Here is a 17,975-nt window from a genome sequence, read left to right on the forward strand (position 1 = left end):
GAGATATGGACCGTCTGAACAGACTCATCCGCAGAGCGGGCTCAGTTGTCGGGCTGAGCCTGGACTCTGTGGATATGCTTCTGGAGAGCAGGACCATGTCTAAAATTAAGGCCATCATGAACAACACCAGGCACCCCCTACACACCACCTTCTCCCAGCAGAGAAGCACCTTCAGCAGCAGACTGCTGTCACACAGCGCCTCCACAGAGAGGCTGAGGTCCTCCTTTGTGCCCCGTGCCATCAGGGGGTACAATGACTCTCTCAGGAGGAGCGGGGGGGAGGTGGCGAGGTCAGCACGGGGTTGAAAATGGATTTAATTTAATTTAAATTTAATTTTATACTGTTGTATATATATATATATAAAATTTATTTATTTATTTTTTATACTGTTTTTATATTTTAATTCAATTTTATACTGTTTAGATTTTATTTTATACTGTTTATATTTTAATACTGTAATATTTTTAAATTTTATACTGTTTATATTTTTAGTTATAGTTTAGTATATAAGTCCTGTTAGTGCTGCATGTGCCTGTGTTAGTGTAATGTATGTCTTGTGGTATGTCCTGTGATGTCAGTGTTTCCTTTTTCTCCTGGTGTTTATCCAGTATTATTTGTTAAGTAATGCCTGAGCAGTGGATATATGCAATTTCCTCCGGGATTAATAAAGTATCTATCTATCTATCTATCTATCTATCTATCTATACTGCTTAAGTCCTAGCAGCAGTACACCTCATTTAATCAAATAAGTAATATAATGTAAAACTCTGTCATGAACAAATGTTGTCTTGTCACCAAGCCCAGAGATGGAGATCTGTAGTTGTGTTCAGTGTGCAAAAGTGACCCAAATCTAATTTTTTGAGGGACATGTGACTCTGACCTACTTTTTGTGAACCAAATAAATGACACTGAATCCATTTTTTTGTTCTGATTAGGGTCACTCTTATTTTGTAGCTTAGTATGAAGTTTTTATGCAACCTGTCTGAATAGTCATATCAGCATTGTGATTTTTCTCTTATATCACTGCTACATCATTATTCAACTGTCTGCAATGTTGTACAAATTTAAATATGGAGGATCTTGACAAAAACTGCTGGGAGAAACAACGTTGCAAATTTCATACACTGATGGGAAAATGTTTCACTTAAACCCTTTTTTTCCCTTTTTACAGTAAAATTCATATCTACCTGTGCCATACTTATTCATTATTGTTAAAGTGCTGCTTAGACTGTCGTGATCTAACATCCTCCTCCTCTCCACACCTCCTATTTCTCCTACACTCCATAAAATATGTGTTTATTTCCTCCATCTCACTCCTCCAGCAATGTCTTTCTCACTTAATTACACTTCAAATGTTGGCATTACTATAATGTACACTCTTCTCCATGTTGTTCCTTTGGCATGTTCATCCTTTAGCTGATTTTAAGTCACACTAATATAAAGCAGATTTTTGTGGAATTCTCACTTCATTTCAAAGAACACAGACAGGGTTCCAATAGAATTCAAAATTGAGAATGAAATTAGAATTGCCTTTTGGACACTGATGGATTTTTGGATATTTCCCAGAGTTCATGAACAGCCACGACTAGTCAAACGCTGACATTCAACATACATTCAGTCTAAACACTTAAGCATTTATAGCAATTTATTCATGTTTCTAATGGTTACAAATGCATTTTTCATGGTTCTAAAGACACCAACGACACCACTACTGGAGAAACATAATTTGTCCTGCCGAGGATTGACCGCACCTCACACCACTTGAAGGCTTTTCTCTTCTGACTCTTGTCCTTGCAGTTTCTCACTAACGTGTCGTTTCCATGACTCGTGCACCTCCATGTGCACCTTCAGCTCTGAACCCGTGTGAAAGGTTTTGCCACACGTCGTGCAGCGGAATGACTTGTTTACTCTGTTATTTTTCATGGCTGTGCAGTATTTGAGGTGATGACTCCTGGCAAAGCTCTTACCACATTTGTCGCAAAAATACGGCTTCTCTTTAGTATGCTGTCTCATATGCACCAAACGATTGCAGTTCTGAGTGAACGTTTTGTCACAGAAATCACAACTGAATGGTTTCTCGCCAGAGTGAATCTTTGCATGGCGGACGAGCTGTCGCTTTTGATTGAACTCCTTGTTGCACTCAAAGCATTTAAAGGCCTTCTCCTCCTCGTGATTCGCTTTCTCTATTTCTGTGAGTTTTCTCTCGTTCTGCACTTGGCACACTTTGAAATGATTACTTGTGGCAAAACCTTTCCCACATTTAGCACAGAAATATGGTTTTTCTCCAGTATGCATCCTCAAGTGTGCAAGACGACTCGAGTTTTGAGCGAATGTTTTACCGCAGAATTCACAACTGAAGGGTCTCTCGCCGGTGTGGATTCTTATATGCATAACTAGCTGATACCTCTGTTCAAATTCCTTGTTGCATTCCATGCATTTAAACGCTTTCTGCCCTTTGTGACTCGTGTCTACATGCCTTATGAGGTGAGAGTCTCTTTTAAAACTTTTCCCACAAATTCGGCAAGATTTTTCTTCCCTCGCAGGCTGTTCCAGCTCCACATAAACTTCCACGCTATAGCTCTGTTGTGATGATGATGATGATGATGATGATGATGATGATGATGATGATGATGATGAGCCATCGTCCAGTTGCCAATTGTGCTCCGTGTTTTTGTTCAGACTAACAGACTGATCCGTGGAAGGTGAGATCGGTTCAGATCTTGGAGGTGTGATTTCAGCATCATCGGGAATATCAGCCGCCACGCTTTGGTCGTCACACCGATCCACCTGCTCCTCTTTCACCTGAAGGTGCATGTGAACATCTCTTTCCCCCGGAAGGAGAATCTGCTCCATCTTAATGTCACATTGCTGCAATGAAGGGACGGGCTCCTCAGAGGATGTCTGGATATCTGAAGGACACAGAGGACATCTGCTGTCAACTTGCACAAAGGTGATGGAAATTCATCGCATGTTATACTGACGTCTGACCTTCAGAGGAACCACGTGATGCATCCTCACCCTGGTTATCACCTGAGCGCTGCAAGACAACAATTAGAATGAAGACATCCTGGATGACTCTTATCTGGGACGATCATCACTTACCTTCACACCCGGCTGTAACGACACGCTCGGCACGGCCGTAGACGTCAGAAAACGGTGTATTTTATCGTTCCCCGGTTGCCCGTTAACCGTGTAATCATCTGGAACAAAATGCTCCGAGCACACAATGTATTTTCTCAGCTGGCTCACCGGAGCGTCCGCAGGGACGTTCAGGGCAAGAAGCCATAGCTTCAGCCGCTCGGGTTCCCTCGTCGGAAGGCGGTGAAACGACAAAGTAGTCCCAGGTTTCGCTGTGTTTGTGCACGTCTTCACCGCGCAGAAGTGAGGCATGAGGATGTTTCTCGGTAGGAAACTACGACCTTTTATTGTAGTTTGGCTTTTCCTTCACCAAATTGTTTCGTTACTCTTGCTACTATTCTACGCATGCGCGTGTAGACATCTTTAATCGACTTTGGCGTTTACGGCGCCATCTCCTGGCCCGGCATGGTATTACATGTCCGCTGTACTCGACCTTTCACTTTTTTTTTAATGCAAAGGAAAAACGTTTCGATTTTAGCACACTTTTTGCCTGGTAAATCTGGCCTTAATTTAGGATGACTGTCTTCTTATGACAAAACAATACAATCACCGTCGATTGTTTCCAGGTAACGCAAATTGCATCTTCATCCGCCCACAGAGAAAGTAGTTCCAACACCAAATTTTCTTGTCTGTTGTAACTTTTTTGGACAAGTTTGAACAAAATGATCATTCTTGGTCTTGGTTTCTGTGTTGTGATTTTTTTTTTTAGAAAGTTAATCAAGAATCAAAAATTAATATTAAGCAAAACAATCTTCTTCTTCTTTTCCTTTCGGCTTTTCCCTTCAGGGGTCGCCACAGCAAATCAATTTCCTCCATCTATCCCTGTCCTTTGAATCCTCTTCTCTCACACCAACTACCTTCATGTCCTCTTTCACTACATCCATAAACCTCCTCTTTGGTCTTCCTCTAGGCCTCCTGCCTGGCAGTTCAAAACTCAGCATCCTTCTACCAATATATTCACTATCTCTCCTCTGGACATGTCCAAACCATCTCAGTCTGGTCTCTCTGACTTGATCTCCAAAACCTCTAACATGTGCTGTCCCTCTGATGTACTCATTCCTGATCCTATTCATCCTGGTCACTCCCAGAGAGAACCTCAGCATCTTCATCTCTGCTACCTCCAGCTCTGTCTCCTGTCTTTTTCTCAGTGACACTGTCCCTAGACCAAACAACATCGCTGGTCTCACCACAGTTTTGTACACCTTTCCTTTCATTTTAGCTGAAACTCTTCTATCACACATCACACCTGACACTTTTCTCCACCCGTTCCATCCTGCCTGTACACGCTTCTTCACCTCTTTTCCACACTCTCCATTGCTCTGGATTGTTGACGCTAAGTACTTAAAATCCTCCACCTTCTTGATCTCTTCTCCCTGTAACCTCACTCTTCCACTTGGGTCCCTCTCATTCACACACATGTACTCTGTCTTACTGCGGCTAACCTTCATTCCTCTCCTTTCCAGGACAAACCTCCACCTCTCTAGCTTTTCCTCCACCTGTTCCCTGCTCTCACTACAGATCACAATGTCATCTGCAAACATCATAGTCCATGGAGATTCCTGTCTAACCTCGTCTGTCAGCCTGTCCATCACCATAGCGAACAAGAAGGGGCTCAGAGCTGATCCCTGATGCAGTCCCACCTCCACCTTGAACTCCTCTGTCACACCTACAGCACACCTCACCACTGTCTTACAGTCCTCATACATGTCCTGCACTGCTCTAACATACTTCTCTGCCACTCCAGACTTCCTCATACAATACCACAGTTCTTCTCTGGGCACCCTGTCATCAGCTTTCTGCAGATCTACAAAAACACAATGCAGCTACGTTTGGCCTTCTCTGTACTTCTCTATCAACATCCTCAAAGCAAATACTGCATCCGTAGTACTCTTTTTTGGCATGAAACCATACTGCTGCTCACAAATGTTCACTTCTGCCCTTAGTCTAGCTTCAACTACTCTTTCCCATAACTTCATTGTATGGCTCATCAGCTTTATTCCTCTGTAGTTGCCACAACTCTGCACATCTCCCTTGTTCTTAAAAATGGGCACCAGCACACTTCTCCTCCACATAATATGAAGCAAAACAATCCCATTCCAAATACATTAACAGAAATTAATCTGGTTGCTTATTCACAATTTCATTTATGCAAGGTGAAAGAGTCAAATAACACATTAACTGATGCCGCTTCATATTTCAGTCATGTCACTATACAATGATAAATGGATCATCTTATTCAACATTTTCCAAACTTATACTTAAGCAGCTGTTGTGAGATATTAAACATTCATTAATAAAAAGGTAGCATGTTCATTTTTGAATAAAATAAAGTTTGACAACTCTTAAATTTTATTTCTTAAATCATTTCATTTTTTCCTCTTCTTGTTCTTGTAGTTTTCCCCTGATGTGTCGTTTCCATGACTCGTGGACCTCCATATGTACTATCAGGTCTGAATCTGACTTAAATCTTTTGCCACACGCTGTGCAGCGAAACAACTTCTCCTCTCTTCTGTTTTGTTGCCCTGCGCAGTATTTCAGGTGTTGACTTGCGGCAAATCTCTTCCCACATTTATGACAGAAGTACGGTTTCTCCTCGGTGTGCTTTCTCATATGAAACGTCCGACTGGAGTTCTGAGTGAATGCTTTGCCGCAGACATCACAGCTGTATGGTTTCACTCCAGTGTGAACTCTGGTGTGGATAAAAAGCTGGTACTTCTGATGAAACTGCTTTGTGCATTCAAAGCATTTAAAGCGCCTCTCCTCTTTGTGATTCTCGTCTACTTCCTGTACTTCTGGAGCGACTTTGCTCTTGTTCTGCACTTTGCAAAATTTGAAATGTTTCCCCGAAGGAAAACTTTTCCCACATTTCTTACAGAAATATGGCTTCTCCCCAGTATGCAGCCTCATGTGAACGATCCGACTGGAGTTCTGACTGAAAGTTTTGCCACAGAAATCGCAGCTGAAGGGCTTTTCACCTGTGTGAATCCTCACGTGCAAAATTAGCTGGTGCCTTTGTTCAAACTCCTTGTTGCACTTAAGGCATTGAAACGCTTTCTGCCCTTTGTGACTCTTGTCTACATGCCTTATAAGATGAGAGTCTCTTTTAAAACTTTTACCACAAATTCTGCAGGATTTTTCTTCTCTCGGAGGCTGTTCCAGTTCTACATAAACTTCAACGCTATAGTACTGCTGGGGAAACGGCGAACTATTACTTTCTTTCCATTTATCCTTAATGGTTTCTTTTCCAGTCACAGTTCTATCAGCAGAAGGTTTTGGAGGTCTGACTTCAGCATCAGTGGGAGTGTCGTCCTCCACGCCTCGACTGATACAGTGGTCCACCTGCTCCTCTTTCACCTGAGGTTGTTCTTGGTTATCAGCTTGCTCCGGAACGGGAATCCGCTCCACCTTAACGTCACGTTTCTGCAATAAAGGGAGGGAATCCTCAAAGGTTGGCTGGATCTCTGACGGACGGAGAGGACAAAGGCAGGGAAGATCATTTCAGCATTCAAATGCCATTAATTATCAAAGAAAGATTCTCTGATCTGACAAACATGTAACCATCTTACTGGGAAGAGACTGCCGAATGCCGGCTGTTGAAACTCCAGGCAGAGAACACTTGATGACGGTTTCAGCTCTCTTTCTCCTCCTGCTGAACAAATTACAGCCCCAGAAATGTTAGCGATGATATACAACCACCATCCGGTGATGAAAATGACAGTAAATCAAAGGGGGGAGCTGACCTGATTTTTTGTGCAGCCTGCAGCTGTGCAACAGTGAACAGCGAGGGAGCAAAATCTGCATTTTCTGGATCCAAGGATGCCTCTCCTGTAAGACATCACTGCATTGTAACGGCAGAGAAACCACAGGGTACAGCCAGATTAACTACTGCTGATAATAATAATAATTGCAATCAAAGTCATAATCTTTATTTATACACCAGTCTGCATACATTAAATGCATCCGGTTGCTTCACATGAACATGAAAAAGGAATATAAAAATTCATGCAAATGTAATAAAGTGGGAGGGGAAAGGCAGAAATGCATGGAAACAAAAAAAATCAGGTTAATATCAGATGTTAGTCTGTAGCTTTACTGTTGATAAGCTAATATTGCTAACATTTTTTTAACAGGATGTGCATTATGAGATAACTTTGTGGACGCTGTGGCTGACTTTTATCACTGAATTAAAGTAGGAGACCCCCCCAGGATGTCAAACGGTGAGTAAAGCCTTGCCTGAGATGAAATGAGCGCTGCAGAGACGAGAGTTCCTGATTTTCTCTGCCGTCCAGTCGGTTCGTTTAATGGCTTCCAGCCACAAACGTCTCCGTTCGGCGTCTAAAGGCGACCTCAACGATGGGATTCTGTAAAAATGAAGTGTTTTCGTTGTCCCGTGTCTGTTCAGACATCCCACCACACAGCAGGACATGATCCTCCTTCTGTCTCCCCCAAAGTTTGCGTTTGTTTCCGCTGTTTTTGACGCGCGGGTCACGTGACCGCAGTGACGTGTACGTTACGTCACAGCTCTTAGTACTGCTATTATTACTACTAGATTATGATAAGAATAACAGAGGAATACGAAGATGAACTTAAATACTCAATGTCAATAGGTTATAATACCACATATGTGAATATATGGACGTGAATATGAATATTCCATATTGTTACTACTGAAGCACCACTTAAATATGTTAGAACAGTGAAATAAAACCTAAAATATTCATCTATATTATATCAGCAAATATTGAACTCTTTTCACCTGAGAGTAGAGAAAGAGGGAAGATCAAGAACAGATGACATTACTGCACAACTGTATATGAACCATATTAAGAATGATCAAGCATTAAATTAATAATCAATATGGTCTATGGGACCAATATGGGAAATGATTAAACAATGCAATTAATAATCAGTAGGCTGTTAAGAATGTGATGAATAAAGCTCTGCAGTAAACTGTATTTTAAATGTTTGTCTTATTTTAACTATGTTAGGGTTAAACCTTTGCCTTTAGTATAATTGATTGTAATTGAAGGGATAAAACAAAATAATAACAAATTAACAATAAAATAAAGGAACTTGACCTTTGGTCCCAGCAGATGTATTGAGGAGATCACGATTTTTGCAGATTTATTCAGTAAAATAAGACATTTGTCTCAAATGAAGCCTGGATGTGACAGATGTGCTAGATGTATGGGAACTAAAAGAGGAAGTAACATCTGAAATCTAGATGTCATGTAGACAGAAGACAGAGAAAGTTGAGCCCTCTTTGCATAACAAAGAAATTAATTAAAACTCATAAGGGGAGTAATTACCATCCCTAACGGGGTGATTTTAGTCGAGGAGTATCGAAAATAACTTGGTGTGTGCGTTGGTGATGCAGGGGTGATATTACAGTATAGTAAAAGTAATGGTTATCTTTAACTAATTATAAATATTCAATTGAGTAAAAACTGTTGGGATAATTTAAATCATTGTAAAGATGACATGACTTATGTACCATATATAGGACCTCACACAAGTAATTTGAAAGAGATGTAGACACCTGTTTATTTTGTCTTATGTGTTAATATTTAGTTTTGATCATCTGAGCACAAAATCATTTCCAAGATGATAAATTTATTGGATTGCAAAGTAAAAAGTAAAAAAAAAAAAAAGCCTAAGGAGAAAATATTTGCAGAGCTCTTACACACAATTTTAGAATGGATTGAATCTAAACATTGGTCCACCGGACGCCAAATCAGGGTCATCAAGATATTTTAAGAGATGTCAACATTTTATAAAAGCTCCTAATTCTGTTTCCTATTTCAGCAGCTCACAGTCACAACAACCAACACTCTGGTGCTTTTCAGACCTGGTACATCTTGGAAAACACTCATATCAAAATGATGATTAACCTTTTTTTTTTTTTTTTCAGGTCAAGATGAAATAATTGATCCGGAAAGTACAACATGTAATGCAGAGCCCAGAAACAAAGATACACTTACATCATTTTAAACATCTCAACGTTTCAATATTCCTTCATATAAACAGCATAAAAATCGAATATTACCAATACAGTAGGTATGACGTTACCACACACAACCCTGCTGGCTACATCGTAATAAATACAAAGGTTAATGATTGTACAACCACACGATACATGAGCATTGTAACAATGTCAGCTACTTCTACTTAACTTTCATATTGTAAATGAACATAACAGCCATTCTCACAGAAGTCGTGTAAATCTTGGCATTTAGAAAGTCGTTGTGTTTCTTGCTTTTTGGAGGTCTAAGGTGAAATCAAACAGGATTTTGGTCCACATTCTTGGTTTGTGCATCCTAATAATCAAGGTTATACTGCATTGTTGGCGATACGGAAAATAAAAACGACCTCTGTTAACACATTTGATATAACAGATGGAAACAACAGAACAAGTGATATAATACCACAATCAATCTTTCATGTATATAAATGCAAAGAACTAAATTACATGCAAACAAAATGCTTTGTAACACAGCTCGGTATTCCTTTTGTAAAGACGTTCGTGAGGCCACCCTCATAAATATGTACAAAAACAGGGTACAAATAGACAAGATAGAATGTCTCTCTTAAATCAAATTTTATAAGTAAACATAGGATGGGTGGGTTATTTTTCCTTTGTTAAGAAGATGAGTGGATCCTGAGTACCGAGGCAACTATGACGTTTTCCTACTGGGGTATTTATCACCAGATTACAATCACAGAGAATAACATTCAGTTTTTCAGCTGCATTTTTTAAAAAGGGGCAAAGAACAAATAAAATGGAAGATTTATTATTTCTCGGGACTGTTCTTCAAGACACATACTGGTCCCAGTCAGAGATCCAACATCTCATGAGTAAACGATAGAAGCTTTTTGAGTACATGTACCAAAGCAGCTCTTTTACTGTAACAATGAGCAGTTTCTGTCCTTTAAGTGGACTCCAATACTTTTTAAAAGTGCACAAGTACCAAATATCTTCAACTGGGTGTGTACCAGCATAACAAACTGTGCAGAAAACTACTACTACTAATAATAATATGCTGCTGAAAAAATATCCCCCCAAAAATGCTGATGCAGATTTTAGCTGTGCAAAAACGACAATTCAGCAAACACCATTATATACAAAAAACATCTCTCCCTGGTTTGAGCCCTTTTCTTTGAACTGTTGATCTCCCATAATTACTAACGACACTTGGCCTCAAAAACTGTACTACTTTTTTAACACACATCTAACGCCCACATCCGTGACACACACAGATGAGCCACTATGTTCATGTTAATACAGCAAATGTCACAAATGGATTCATAGAAAAAAAACACAAAATGGCCAAAAAAAAATGTACACATTTGTACATATTTGTTGTAATACTGAAGTAATCATGCATCTCACTGGTCTGCTTCCTTACAAGTCGTGACTCGTTGCCCTCTCGTATCAAACTACACTCATTTCCTGTTTGTGTTCAAAATAACTGAGCACTCGCAAAAAGGAAACGGGGAAGAGAGGAAGACCCGTTTCTTCCAGACCAAACGGGTCTCTGTGAAGCGACTTTAATGCTACATGAAAGGAGTAAATAAATGCTCTGTTTGTGCATGTGCAGAAAAGACGCCTCCTTGTATTTTAAAAATGCTGCCATCATCCCCCTCTGATCAGACAGTAATGAGGTCACAAAGACGGAGGCTTCCATTTAGTCTATCCTTCATTAGTGCGAGCATCAATGACAGGGTGGCCTGTGGTGAGTCGGTGGAGCTGTTCTGAACAGATGTTGCTTCAAAATCACATCAGCAACGGGTGTTGGGGGAGCACAATTTGTCTGTCAAGACCGACAATGTCAAAACTGTGATGTTTCCTTTGTGAGACCATCGACTGCTAATTCTCTGCTTTCTGGTGCTGCTCAAAAAGTGGATTCTAACCACAATATTAAAGTGATGCTTTTAATTTTCTGTTTAATATGAATGACAACCTCTCTCCAAAGACACAATTTCTCCAACCTGGTCCAGCTTCTAAATTTGCACAAAAATATATGAGTAATGGTTTATAACTGATCCTTGAGGACAATTATTCTTAGAAACCCTATATTATAAAAGAAACTGACTTTCAAGTTCTGCTGGATGTGCGACTGATACTATAGGAGCTACAATGTGATGATCTTAATCTTAACATCACAGATTTAGCTTTTTAGATACTATTGCTGTGTTTTTATTGTAACTTTCTGTCCTGTAAAAGAAAAAACCCATGTAGCGCGCAATCTTTATCGGTAAAAACCTACAAACTGCATTAACAAAACAACATAGCTGCGGTTCGGAGAAGATCATGCGTAATGACTGACGGAAAACTGAACACCAGACGATACACACTACAGTGAAGATGGGCGAAAGGAGCACCAGCCATATATCCAAACAACTGGGAGAGTATGATCAATGTTGTGCAATGCTCAACCGCCTGTTGCCACGGAAAACATGAATACATTCATAATACCATCGAAACATCCCAAAAGTCTGCTAAATCCGCAAACTTTGACTCCATAATTACCTTTAAATATTGTATTTTTTAACGAGAATAAGTTGCATTTGGTTAAGTACAATTCAGACAAACAAAAGATGTTTGGCAGTCGATTTAAAAATCAGGATCTCCAATCTGCAGAACTAGAGAATCATACTTTTACTTCTTCGACAGCCCGCAGCGATATAACGCTTGTTGTAACATACAACCTTAATTTTTTGGGTATTTAGGTCAGAGAGATGACAGCATGTTGCCATAACAACTAGGATAAACCCAAGAGAGGGCTGGGAAGTGCCCTACGGAATTGAAGATGCACCAGCGCAGAGAAAACAGGGTGTAACACTGCAATCTTTAGTGTGTTTTAGATAACATCTATCAGAATATATACACATCCAAATGAGTGGAGTCAAATCAAGCGTCTGACAGCCGTCGACATTTTGTACCAAACTTTCAACATGGAATGTAAAATCATGTATCCCCCTCGTGGCTCAGAAAGGAACTCAAAACACTGTTCAGGACCAATACTGTGATATTTTTACCTGATGAGAAAATAGTTCTCCTAAACTAAAATCAGTATCCCAGCTTGGTCACCATGCTTATTCCAGTTTATCCTGAAGGGTTTTGATTGTTTTCTAAATTAAAATGTTAAACAAGTCATTAAATTTGAACCTTTTGTTACACATAAGCACCATAATCAATCTCCTTGATTTATATTAGCTGCTAACTGACATATTTTCTTCCTGAGAAACTATCATCTATAACATCCAAGTCATTTTCCCATCCTTGAAGGCATCCACACCTGCATCTATCTCAGCTTACCTGATGGATGAAATGTTAAAAAAAAAAAAAAAAGAGCTCTTAATCGGCTGTGAGATCCCAGATTTGACAAAACCAGGGCTACAAAGAGAAAAACCTGACCTACCCAACACATTCGCCCTCAAAATGTCATCACGAGATTCTACTTAAAGAGAAAGGAATGGAAAGAAGTGAATGTGATGTAGCAGAAGAACGCTCGTGTTCCGGTTCTGATTCTGCAGCAGTGTTCCGTGACAGGTTGGTGGATGATGATGATGTAAGAAGCACATATGTGTGGTCGTCTGTGAGCAAGTCCGTGATTCGCGGCGCAGGAAAAACGGGAGGTTAACCAAGCTTGGTGATCTGTAGGTCTCCCTGTATCCGTACTGTGTCGATAGAGGCCAATGATTTTACTTTGTGATAAAAGTCAAAGAGCTGGTGTCCGTCCACGAATATCCGAAACCTCTGGTGCTCGCAGTGGATCTCAACCTGAGGGGAAAGGAGAAAATAAATGATTAAGAGCAAGAAAAACACATTCATGTTTTATTATCATTCGACAGAAAGCTATCAGGAGATGGAATTTGTCTTCTACCTGAACAAAAAGTCTTTCAGTGTAGCAAAAGATCAAAATTCTGATACTGTAATATTTAAAAAGATCAATTTTGCATCGTACCTGATGAATATGTACAATTTTTCTGCCAGTGTAGGAATACAGTGTGTAAGACGTGCTTTAAAAACTGACTTTTTAAAGAATAAGTGTGAAAAGCAAAGAATTTTCTAAATACAGTATACCAAAACAGATTGCTGAAAATAAATTTAGTTCAAAATTAGCCTCTGGACAAAGATGCTCTAAATAGTCTAAGTTCTACATTTTTCACCAAAAGAGAAAGTAAAAATATTAAAAATTCAAAATTCCAAAAGGCTACATTATTGTATATCATTAATGTGTATTGCAAGTTTCATAAAAGAAATACAGAACAGTTCTCGATTTATGGCCTGGAAAAGACATGGCTCTGAGGTGTACTGGCGTTTTTTAACTGCAATAAAGTGCAAAGACACACAATATAAGAGTTGAAAGAAATAGTTCAGCACTTTAGGGAAACAGAACGCCAGAACATTAAATATAAAGCAACAATAAACTTAGCAAATGAGTGAAAACAGAGCCTAAAGGCTAGCTTAGCTCTGTCCAACAATAACAAAGACATCAACACTTTTAAAGATGACAATTCATGTGACGTGACATCTGGTTTGTGTAATCTGCACACAAACACTAGTGTTGAGTCATTTCCTTCGCTAATGCCGTTTCATACTCAGACAGATATGAACTCGATATCAGTCCTCTGATGAGTCTCCAGGCAAGAAAAACAAACACATCCCCTCCCAAGACCGGAAAATTCACATATTATAACATTTATAAAATGTTATATACATTTTATACATTTATAACCAGCGTTAATCCTCAGTGAGTTCCATTCAACTTTTTTTACATGAGTTTATATCATTTGTACAGCAGATAAAAAATATTGCATGATGACTTTAGATTAAAATGTGTATGTTAGTGAGAAATACTCACTAATAAAACTGATAATGAGGTCAATATCTGCTTTCATTGTGTCTCATAATGGAAATTTGACAATAACTCTGTCAAACTCAGGAAAATACTGACTGTTTAAGTTGTACCACTTTCTCTAGTAGTTAATGATGTCCAGGGTTTGGATATTTTTTCATAAAATATCGCTTCATGTAGCAACAAAAGTTCAGCCTCTCTGTGGAGCTACAGCACAGCAGCACAAACCGTTTCATTATGTCATCATCAATGACAAAATATTTATTAAATGTTGCTGGGGCTCCACTGTGAAACCACAGGACATCATGTTTCAAAGCACAAAGCTTGGGTAAGGACAGATTAAACTGTCATTGTGTCTGCAGTAGATTTCAGACTATGAGTATTTTACACAAAAGTAGTTCTGAAGCTTTATTCTAGGAGACATTAAGATAAACTTGACCCCGTTAAGGTCGGTTGGATTAAAACACATATTTTTAGTCAAACCTGAAGTGTGCATGCTCAGATTTATTAGAGCGGAACGTGATTACAATGCTAACAAGTCCCCGGGTCTTTGGACAATTACTCATGATGCATTTGTGCAGCTGCTCAACCCTCGCTTCATACTGAGCATCTGATGCAGCTGACACACAGAAGATGGTTAAAAATAAAAAAAAGAGAAAAAAGTGCCAAAAGCCTTCATATTTTCATTATGAGTTACATGTCGGTATTTCTAGGGGATTTTTAAAGCGTTGGTAAAAAAGGTTTTTTAGTTTTCCAGGCCAGAATATGTTTGATCATTCAGCGTTAATGACTGACACTTGTCTTCTTTGGGTCGTTAAAAAAAAAAAATTGTTACCCTAAACGGCTGATCGGGGATGAAGGGAAAGTAGGCGGTGGACGCCTCCTCTCCGACCCACTTCCCAGAGACTCGGGCGCTGCGTAGGAACTGCCGGTCGGCGAAGCGGACGGTGAGTTTCAGGGCCACGTCGTACGGGGGCTCCTCTTTCTCAGAGTCGCGGCCGCAGGTCAGACTCACGTCAAAGCTAAGAGTTGGGGGAGGAAACACAGGAATGATGAGTCAGACGGGCGGCATACATGTCCAAAAACTAATCCCGGATAAGTCATCGTGTGTAATCCGGTTGATGCTACATCAGAACAAACTAATTGTGTGTTAATTATGTACGATCCCATCTGCTAGTTTCAGTTCGCCCCCATTCCTGCATCTGTATTATTTCCATACACACATCTTATCTGTGGGATGATCACAAGTGTTTTCTGAGCCCTGGAGCTGATCCGTCCAACGGGGACGTTCACATGACTTCTGGCCAGCAGCAGCCGCCGGACGCAGTGAGGTCATTCTCAACCAAGTTTGACACAAGTTTCCATGTAAGGACACACCCAAACAAGCCTGCTTCACTGGGTCTTTTCTCCTCTTCCCCTTCCTCCCCCCCCCCATGCTTTTTAGGGAACGCCCTGTCTGCATACATAAGAAGGCACTATTCTCTCTGGCTGCTCATGCATTACTCAGAATGTCCTGGAGCTGCTGTGCAAGGCTGACTGGCTCCAGACGCACACACACACACACACACACACACACACACACAAAAAAGCTCACATCTAGAAATCACCCAGCATGCATCAGTCTGACATTCATTTTCCCAGTGAGATAAGGCTAAACTGCAGATAAGGTGTTGGTGTATGCATTGTTAAGAGTCATCTTACCTTTCTGGCTCCAGGTCAACAATGCCCATCACTATGATCTTCTTCCCCGGTCGCATTCCGCCACGGATGCGCCCATTGAATGGTACAGTCTGCGCAAAAACAAAAACAAAAAAAAGTGTGTGGAAGTTATTAAGAGATGGAGAGAATTGTGATGCTCGAAAGATCCTGAATGCATCTTTCATACCAGGAGACGTGATAAATCCTCCTTGTCGGGTGATATGAGGCCGGGGTTCCCCAGAGAGTCGTTCAGATGGTCATCTTCCACGTTCTTCAACACCAGTGACAAAACACACAGGATGGAAACAGTCATTTAACCCATCAGGTGGGACTTGAACTGGATAAACAGTCAGCATGTAACTGCAGGCCTGATCATTAACCGAACACACAGCGTGGCCTTGGCGTGCGGATGCCCCCCGTGTCTCCGTGGTGGCAGCTGACCCAGCAGTCTTACCCTGACATGAACCGTGTGAGATCAGGCAATAAATTACCCTCCTAGACGTGAACCAAAATACATTTCAACACCAAACAAATCGGATTTCCTCTCCGGGCTCCAGATGAAAGAGGAGTCGCCTTGAAAGCGACGCGCAAACCCTCTCGGCGCGCAACGCATTCGGCGCTTTCAAGCGCCGGATAATCGACGACCGTGCGTCTAAATCCGATTCACGTGTACAGAAAAAACAACAGCAACACATCCAACTACCGAAGCGGTTCGTTTATAGCTCAGAAATACTCACTATTCCGTCGTTTTCCGCTGCCTGCACCGCCATCTTGAGCAGAATAGCATAGGATGCTTATTACCGGAGCGGACGCAGCGCTGTCGGTGCGCGCCGTGCGGACGCGTCGTGGCACTGACTTCAGGGCGATATTCCTGTTCCTGCTCCTATTCCTGAGGCTCCACGTTTGACAGGGACGGCTGCCGCTTAGCAGACCATCTCTCTCCCACCCCCCTCGTCTTCACTGAAATGGGTGGATATCTGCTGACGTATGCTTCATAATAATTACGGAGTGAATGCTTAATCCCCGTCTGTTGGAGGAGACTAATCAGATAGACGCTCCTCAGGACTGCGTTTAATTAGGAAACGTGTTCTCCTGGGCGTTCGTTTACAGATTTTATATAATAGTTTAAATAATAAATATGGAATAACTCCTCAGATTGACTGAACCGAGGACGTTCGATTGTCTCTAATGATTAAATGATAATGGAGGATTCCAGAGCGAATTCAAATAGATCAATTGGAAAATCATGTTGCGTCAGTGTTTGGACTTTTACAATAAATCACCCCCTCCCCTCCGTCCTTCTCAGTCTTTCGCTCACTTATCTGTCCGTTACATCAACCCACCCCCCCTTTACGCGTTGATGAACGGATCGATTCTGCCCCTCTGTGGAGAGATAAGGTTATCACAAGCTGAAGCAACGCGTTACGAATCATAGCAGCTTCAGCAACTCAAAAATGCTTTAAAAAATAACAATAATTTTTTTTCCGCTTGTTGGTGGACTCCCTGTCTGCTTCCATCCTGTGGTTTCTCTGGCAACAACACCAAGACCACGATAAACTTTTGGCAAATAATTTGCACCAGAATGTGTTCGGAAATCTTCTTCAAACAGGTGTGTGTGAGACAGAAGGAATGCCAGATATGTCCGGACTGGAAGGAAGCCATCAAATTTACCTCTTTTAAACTGGATTAGACTCATACATATTCGTGCCTGGAGGAGGTGTAAGAGAAATGCAACCAAACCAGAACTCCGCCAACAGATGCGTAATACCGCAGGTGAAGCACCTTCACCGAAGGCAGTCACTGCTGGCTGTTCTTCCAAGCGCACTGATTATTTTGCAATAAATGTCAATCAGGCGGAGTTTCTGTTTTATAAACACATTAAAATGAATAGTTTCTTTTGTCTTTACATTACTTTACCTCCATATATTCAAAAGAGACTTAAATTTTTTTTTTTTATTCCAATGTGTTTCTTTGGACTTGTAGACTAAGGTCCAGGAAACAATGTACAGTGGTAGCTCTACTTACGAATGTCTCTACTAACGAAATTTTGTACTTACGAAATTTCTCAGCAGGAAAATATTGCCTCCAGTTACGAAAGAAATTTCGACTTATGTAAGGTAAAAATACAGTATCGGCTGATACTCGCAGCTCCCACAGGTTCATGAACGCACCATTCTCATAGCTGCTCTGCCATTGGCTATTACCTTGTACCTTCCTGGCATCCCATTGGCTAAGAGGGACCTCTGTGTGGAGCTAGATCGGTGTTTATGCAGGATC

The 17,975-nt window shown here is 40.7% G+C and overlaps 3 protein-coding genes across 6 annotated transcripts; all 3 read right to left on the reverse strand.

Moving 5' to 3' along the window:
- Positions 1 to 1,637: 1,637 nt before the first annotated feature.
- On the reverse strand, positions 1,638 to 3,849 carry LOC137603561 (zinc finger protein 883-like). Of its 2 annotated transcripts, none has more exons than XM_068327143.1 (3): positions 3,103 to 3,849; positions 2,989 to 3,037; positions 1,638 to 2,909 (listed from the first exon to the last, which is right to left on the reverse strand). In XM_068327143.1, exons 1-3 carry the CDS (start codon positions 3,388 to 3,390, stop codon positions 1,753 to 1,755), a joined length of 1,494 nt encoding a protein of 497 aa, XP_068183244.1. In that variant the 5' UTR covers positions 3,391 to 3,849; the 3' UTR covers positions 1,638 to 1,752. The 2 variants fall into 2 exon arrangements, with proteins under 2 accessions (XP_068183244.1, XP_068183245.1); XM_068327144.1 differs by having other exon boundaries at positions 3,250 to 3,846.
- Positions 3,850 to 4,964: 1,115 nt separating this feature from the next.
- LOC137603562 (zinc finger protein 182-like) lies at positions 4,965 to 7,579 on the reverse strand. Of its 2 annotated transcripts, none has more exons than XM_068327146.1 (4): positions 7,372 to 7,579; positions 6,879 to 6,963; positions 6,705 to 6,784; positions 4,965 to 6,599 (listed from the first exon to the last, which is right to left on the reverse strand). In XM_068327146.1, the coding sequence occupies exons 1-4, from the start codon at positions 7,562 to 7,564 to the stop codon at positions 5,500 to 5,502; spliced, it is 1,458 nt and encodes a 485-aa protein (XP_068183247.1). In that variant the 5' UTR covers positions 7,565 to 7,579; the 3' UTR covers positions 4,965 to 5,499. The 2 variants fall into 2 exon arrangements, with proteins under 2 accessions (XP_068183247.1, XP_068183246.1); XM_068327145.1 differs by having other exon boundaries at positions 6,705 to 6,787.
- A 1,078-nt stretch (positions 7,580 to 8,657) lies between these two features.
- On the reverse strand, positions 8,658 to 16,708 carry LOC137604062 (galectin-related protein-like). Of its 2 annotated transcripts, XM_068327995.1 has the most exons (5): positions 16,436 to 16,708; positions 15,886 to 15,969; positions 15,702 to 15,790; positions 14,836 to 15,022; positions 8,658 to 12,922 (listed from the first exon to the last, which is right to left on the reverse strand). In XM_068327995.1, the coding sequence occupies exons 1-5, from the start codon at positions 16,466 to 16,468 to the stop codon at positions 12,779 to 12,781; spliced, it is 537 nt and encodes a 178-aa protein (XP_068184096.1). In that variant the 5' UTR covers positions 16,469 to 16,708; the 3' UTR covers positions 8,658 to 12,778. The 2 variants fall into 2 exon arrangements, with proteins under 2 accessions (XP_068184096.1, XP_068184095.1); XM_068327994.1 differs by lacking the exon at positions 16,436 to 16,708 and having other exon boundaries at positions 15,886 to 16,310.
- Positions 16,709 to 17,975: the final 1,267 nt, after the last annotated feature.

Source organism: Antennarius striatus, chromosome 11 (assembly GCF_040054535.1).
Source record: "Antennarius striatus isolate MH-2024 chromosome 11, ASM4005453v1, whole genome shotgun sequence".
Classification (NCBI taxonomy): Eukaryota; Metazoa; Chordata; class Actinopteri; order Lophiiformes; family Antennariidae; genus Antennarius; species Antennarius striatus.

What these genes read in the sequence shown, in the direction of transcription:
- LOC137603562 (XM_068327145.1), bottom strand. Translation starts at nt 7,564, where the DNA reads ATGTCCTGCTGTGTGGTGGGATGTCTGAACAGACACGGGACAACGAAA. An exon ending in CAGCGCTCATTTCATCTCAG is followed by an intron (nt 6,964 to 7,371) that starts GCAAGGCTTTAC and finishes GATGTCTTACAG; the next exon opens with GAGAGGCATCCTTGGATCCA. An exon ending in CAGGCTGCACAAAAAATCAG is followed by an intron (nt 6,788 to 6,878) that starts GTCAGCTCCCCC and finishes TAATTTGTTCAG; the next exon opens with CAGGAGGAGAAAGAGAGCTG.
- LOC137603561 (XM_068327143.1), bottom strand. Translation starts at nt 3,390, where the DNA reads ATGCCTCACTTCTGCGCGGTGAAGACGTGCACAAACACAGCGAAACCT. An exon ending in CGTTACAGCCGGGTGTGAAG is followed by an intron (nt 3,038 to 3,102) that starts GTAAGTGATGAT and finishes GTTGTCTTGCAG; the next exon opens with CGCTCAGGTGATAACCAGGG. An exon ending in ATCACGTGGTTCCTCTGAAG is followed by an intron (nt 2,910 to 2,988) that starts GTCAGACGTCAG and finishes TGTGTCCTTCAG; the next exon opens with ATATCCAGACATCCTCTGAG.
- LOC137604062 (XM_068327994.1), bottom strand. Translation starts at nt 16,011, where the DNA reads ATGACTGTTTCCATCCTGTGTGTTTTGTCACTGGTGTTGAAGAACGTG. An exon ending in AGGATTTATCACGTCTCCTG is followed by an intron (nt 15,791 to 15,885) that starts GTATGAAAGATG and finishes GTTTTTGCGCAG; the next exon opens with ACTGTACCATTCAATGGGCG. An exon ending in GTTGACCTGGAGCCAGAAAG is followed by an intron (nt 15,023 to 15,701) that starts GTAAGATGACTC and finishes CCCAACTCTTAG; the next exon opens with CTTTGACGTGAGTCTGACCT.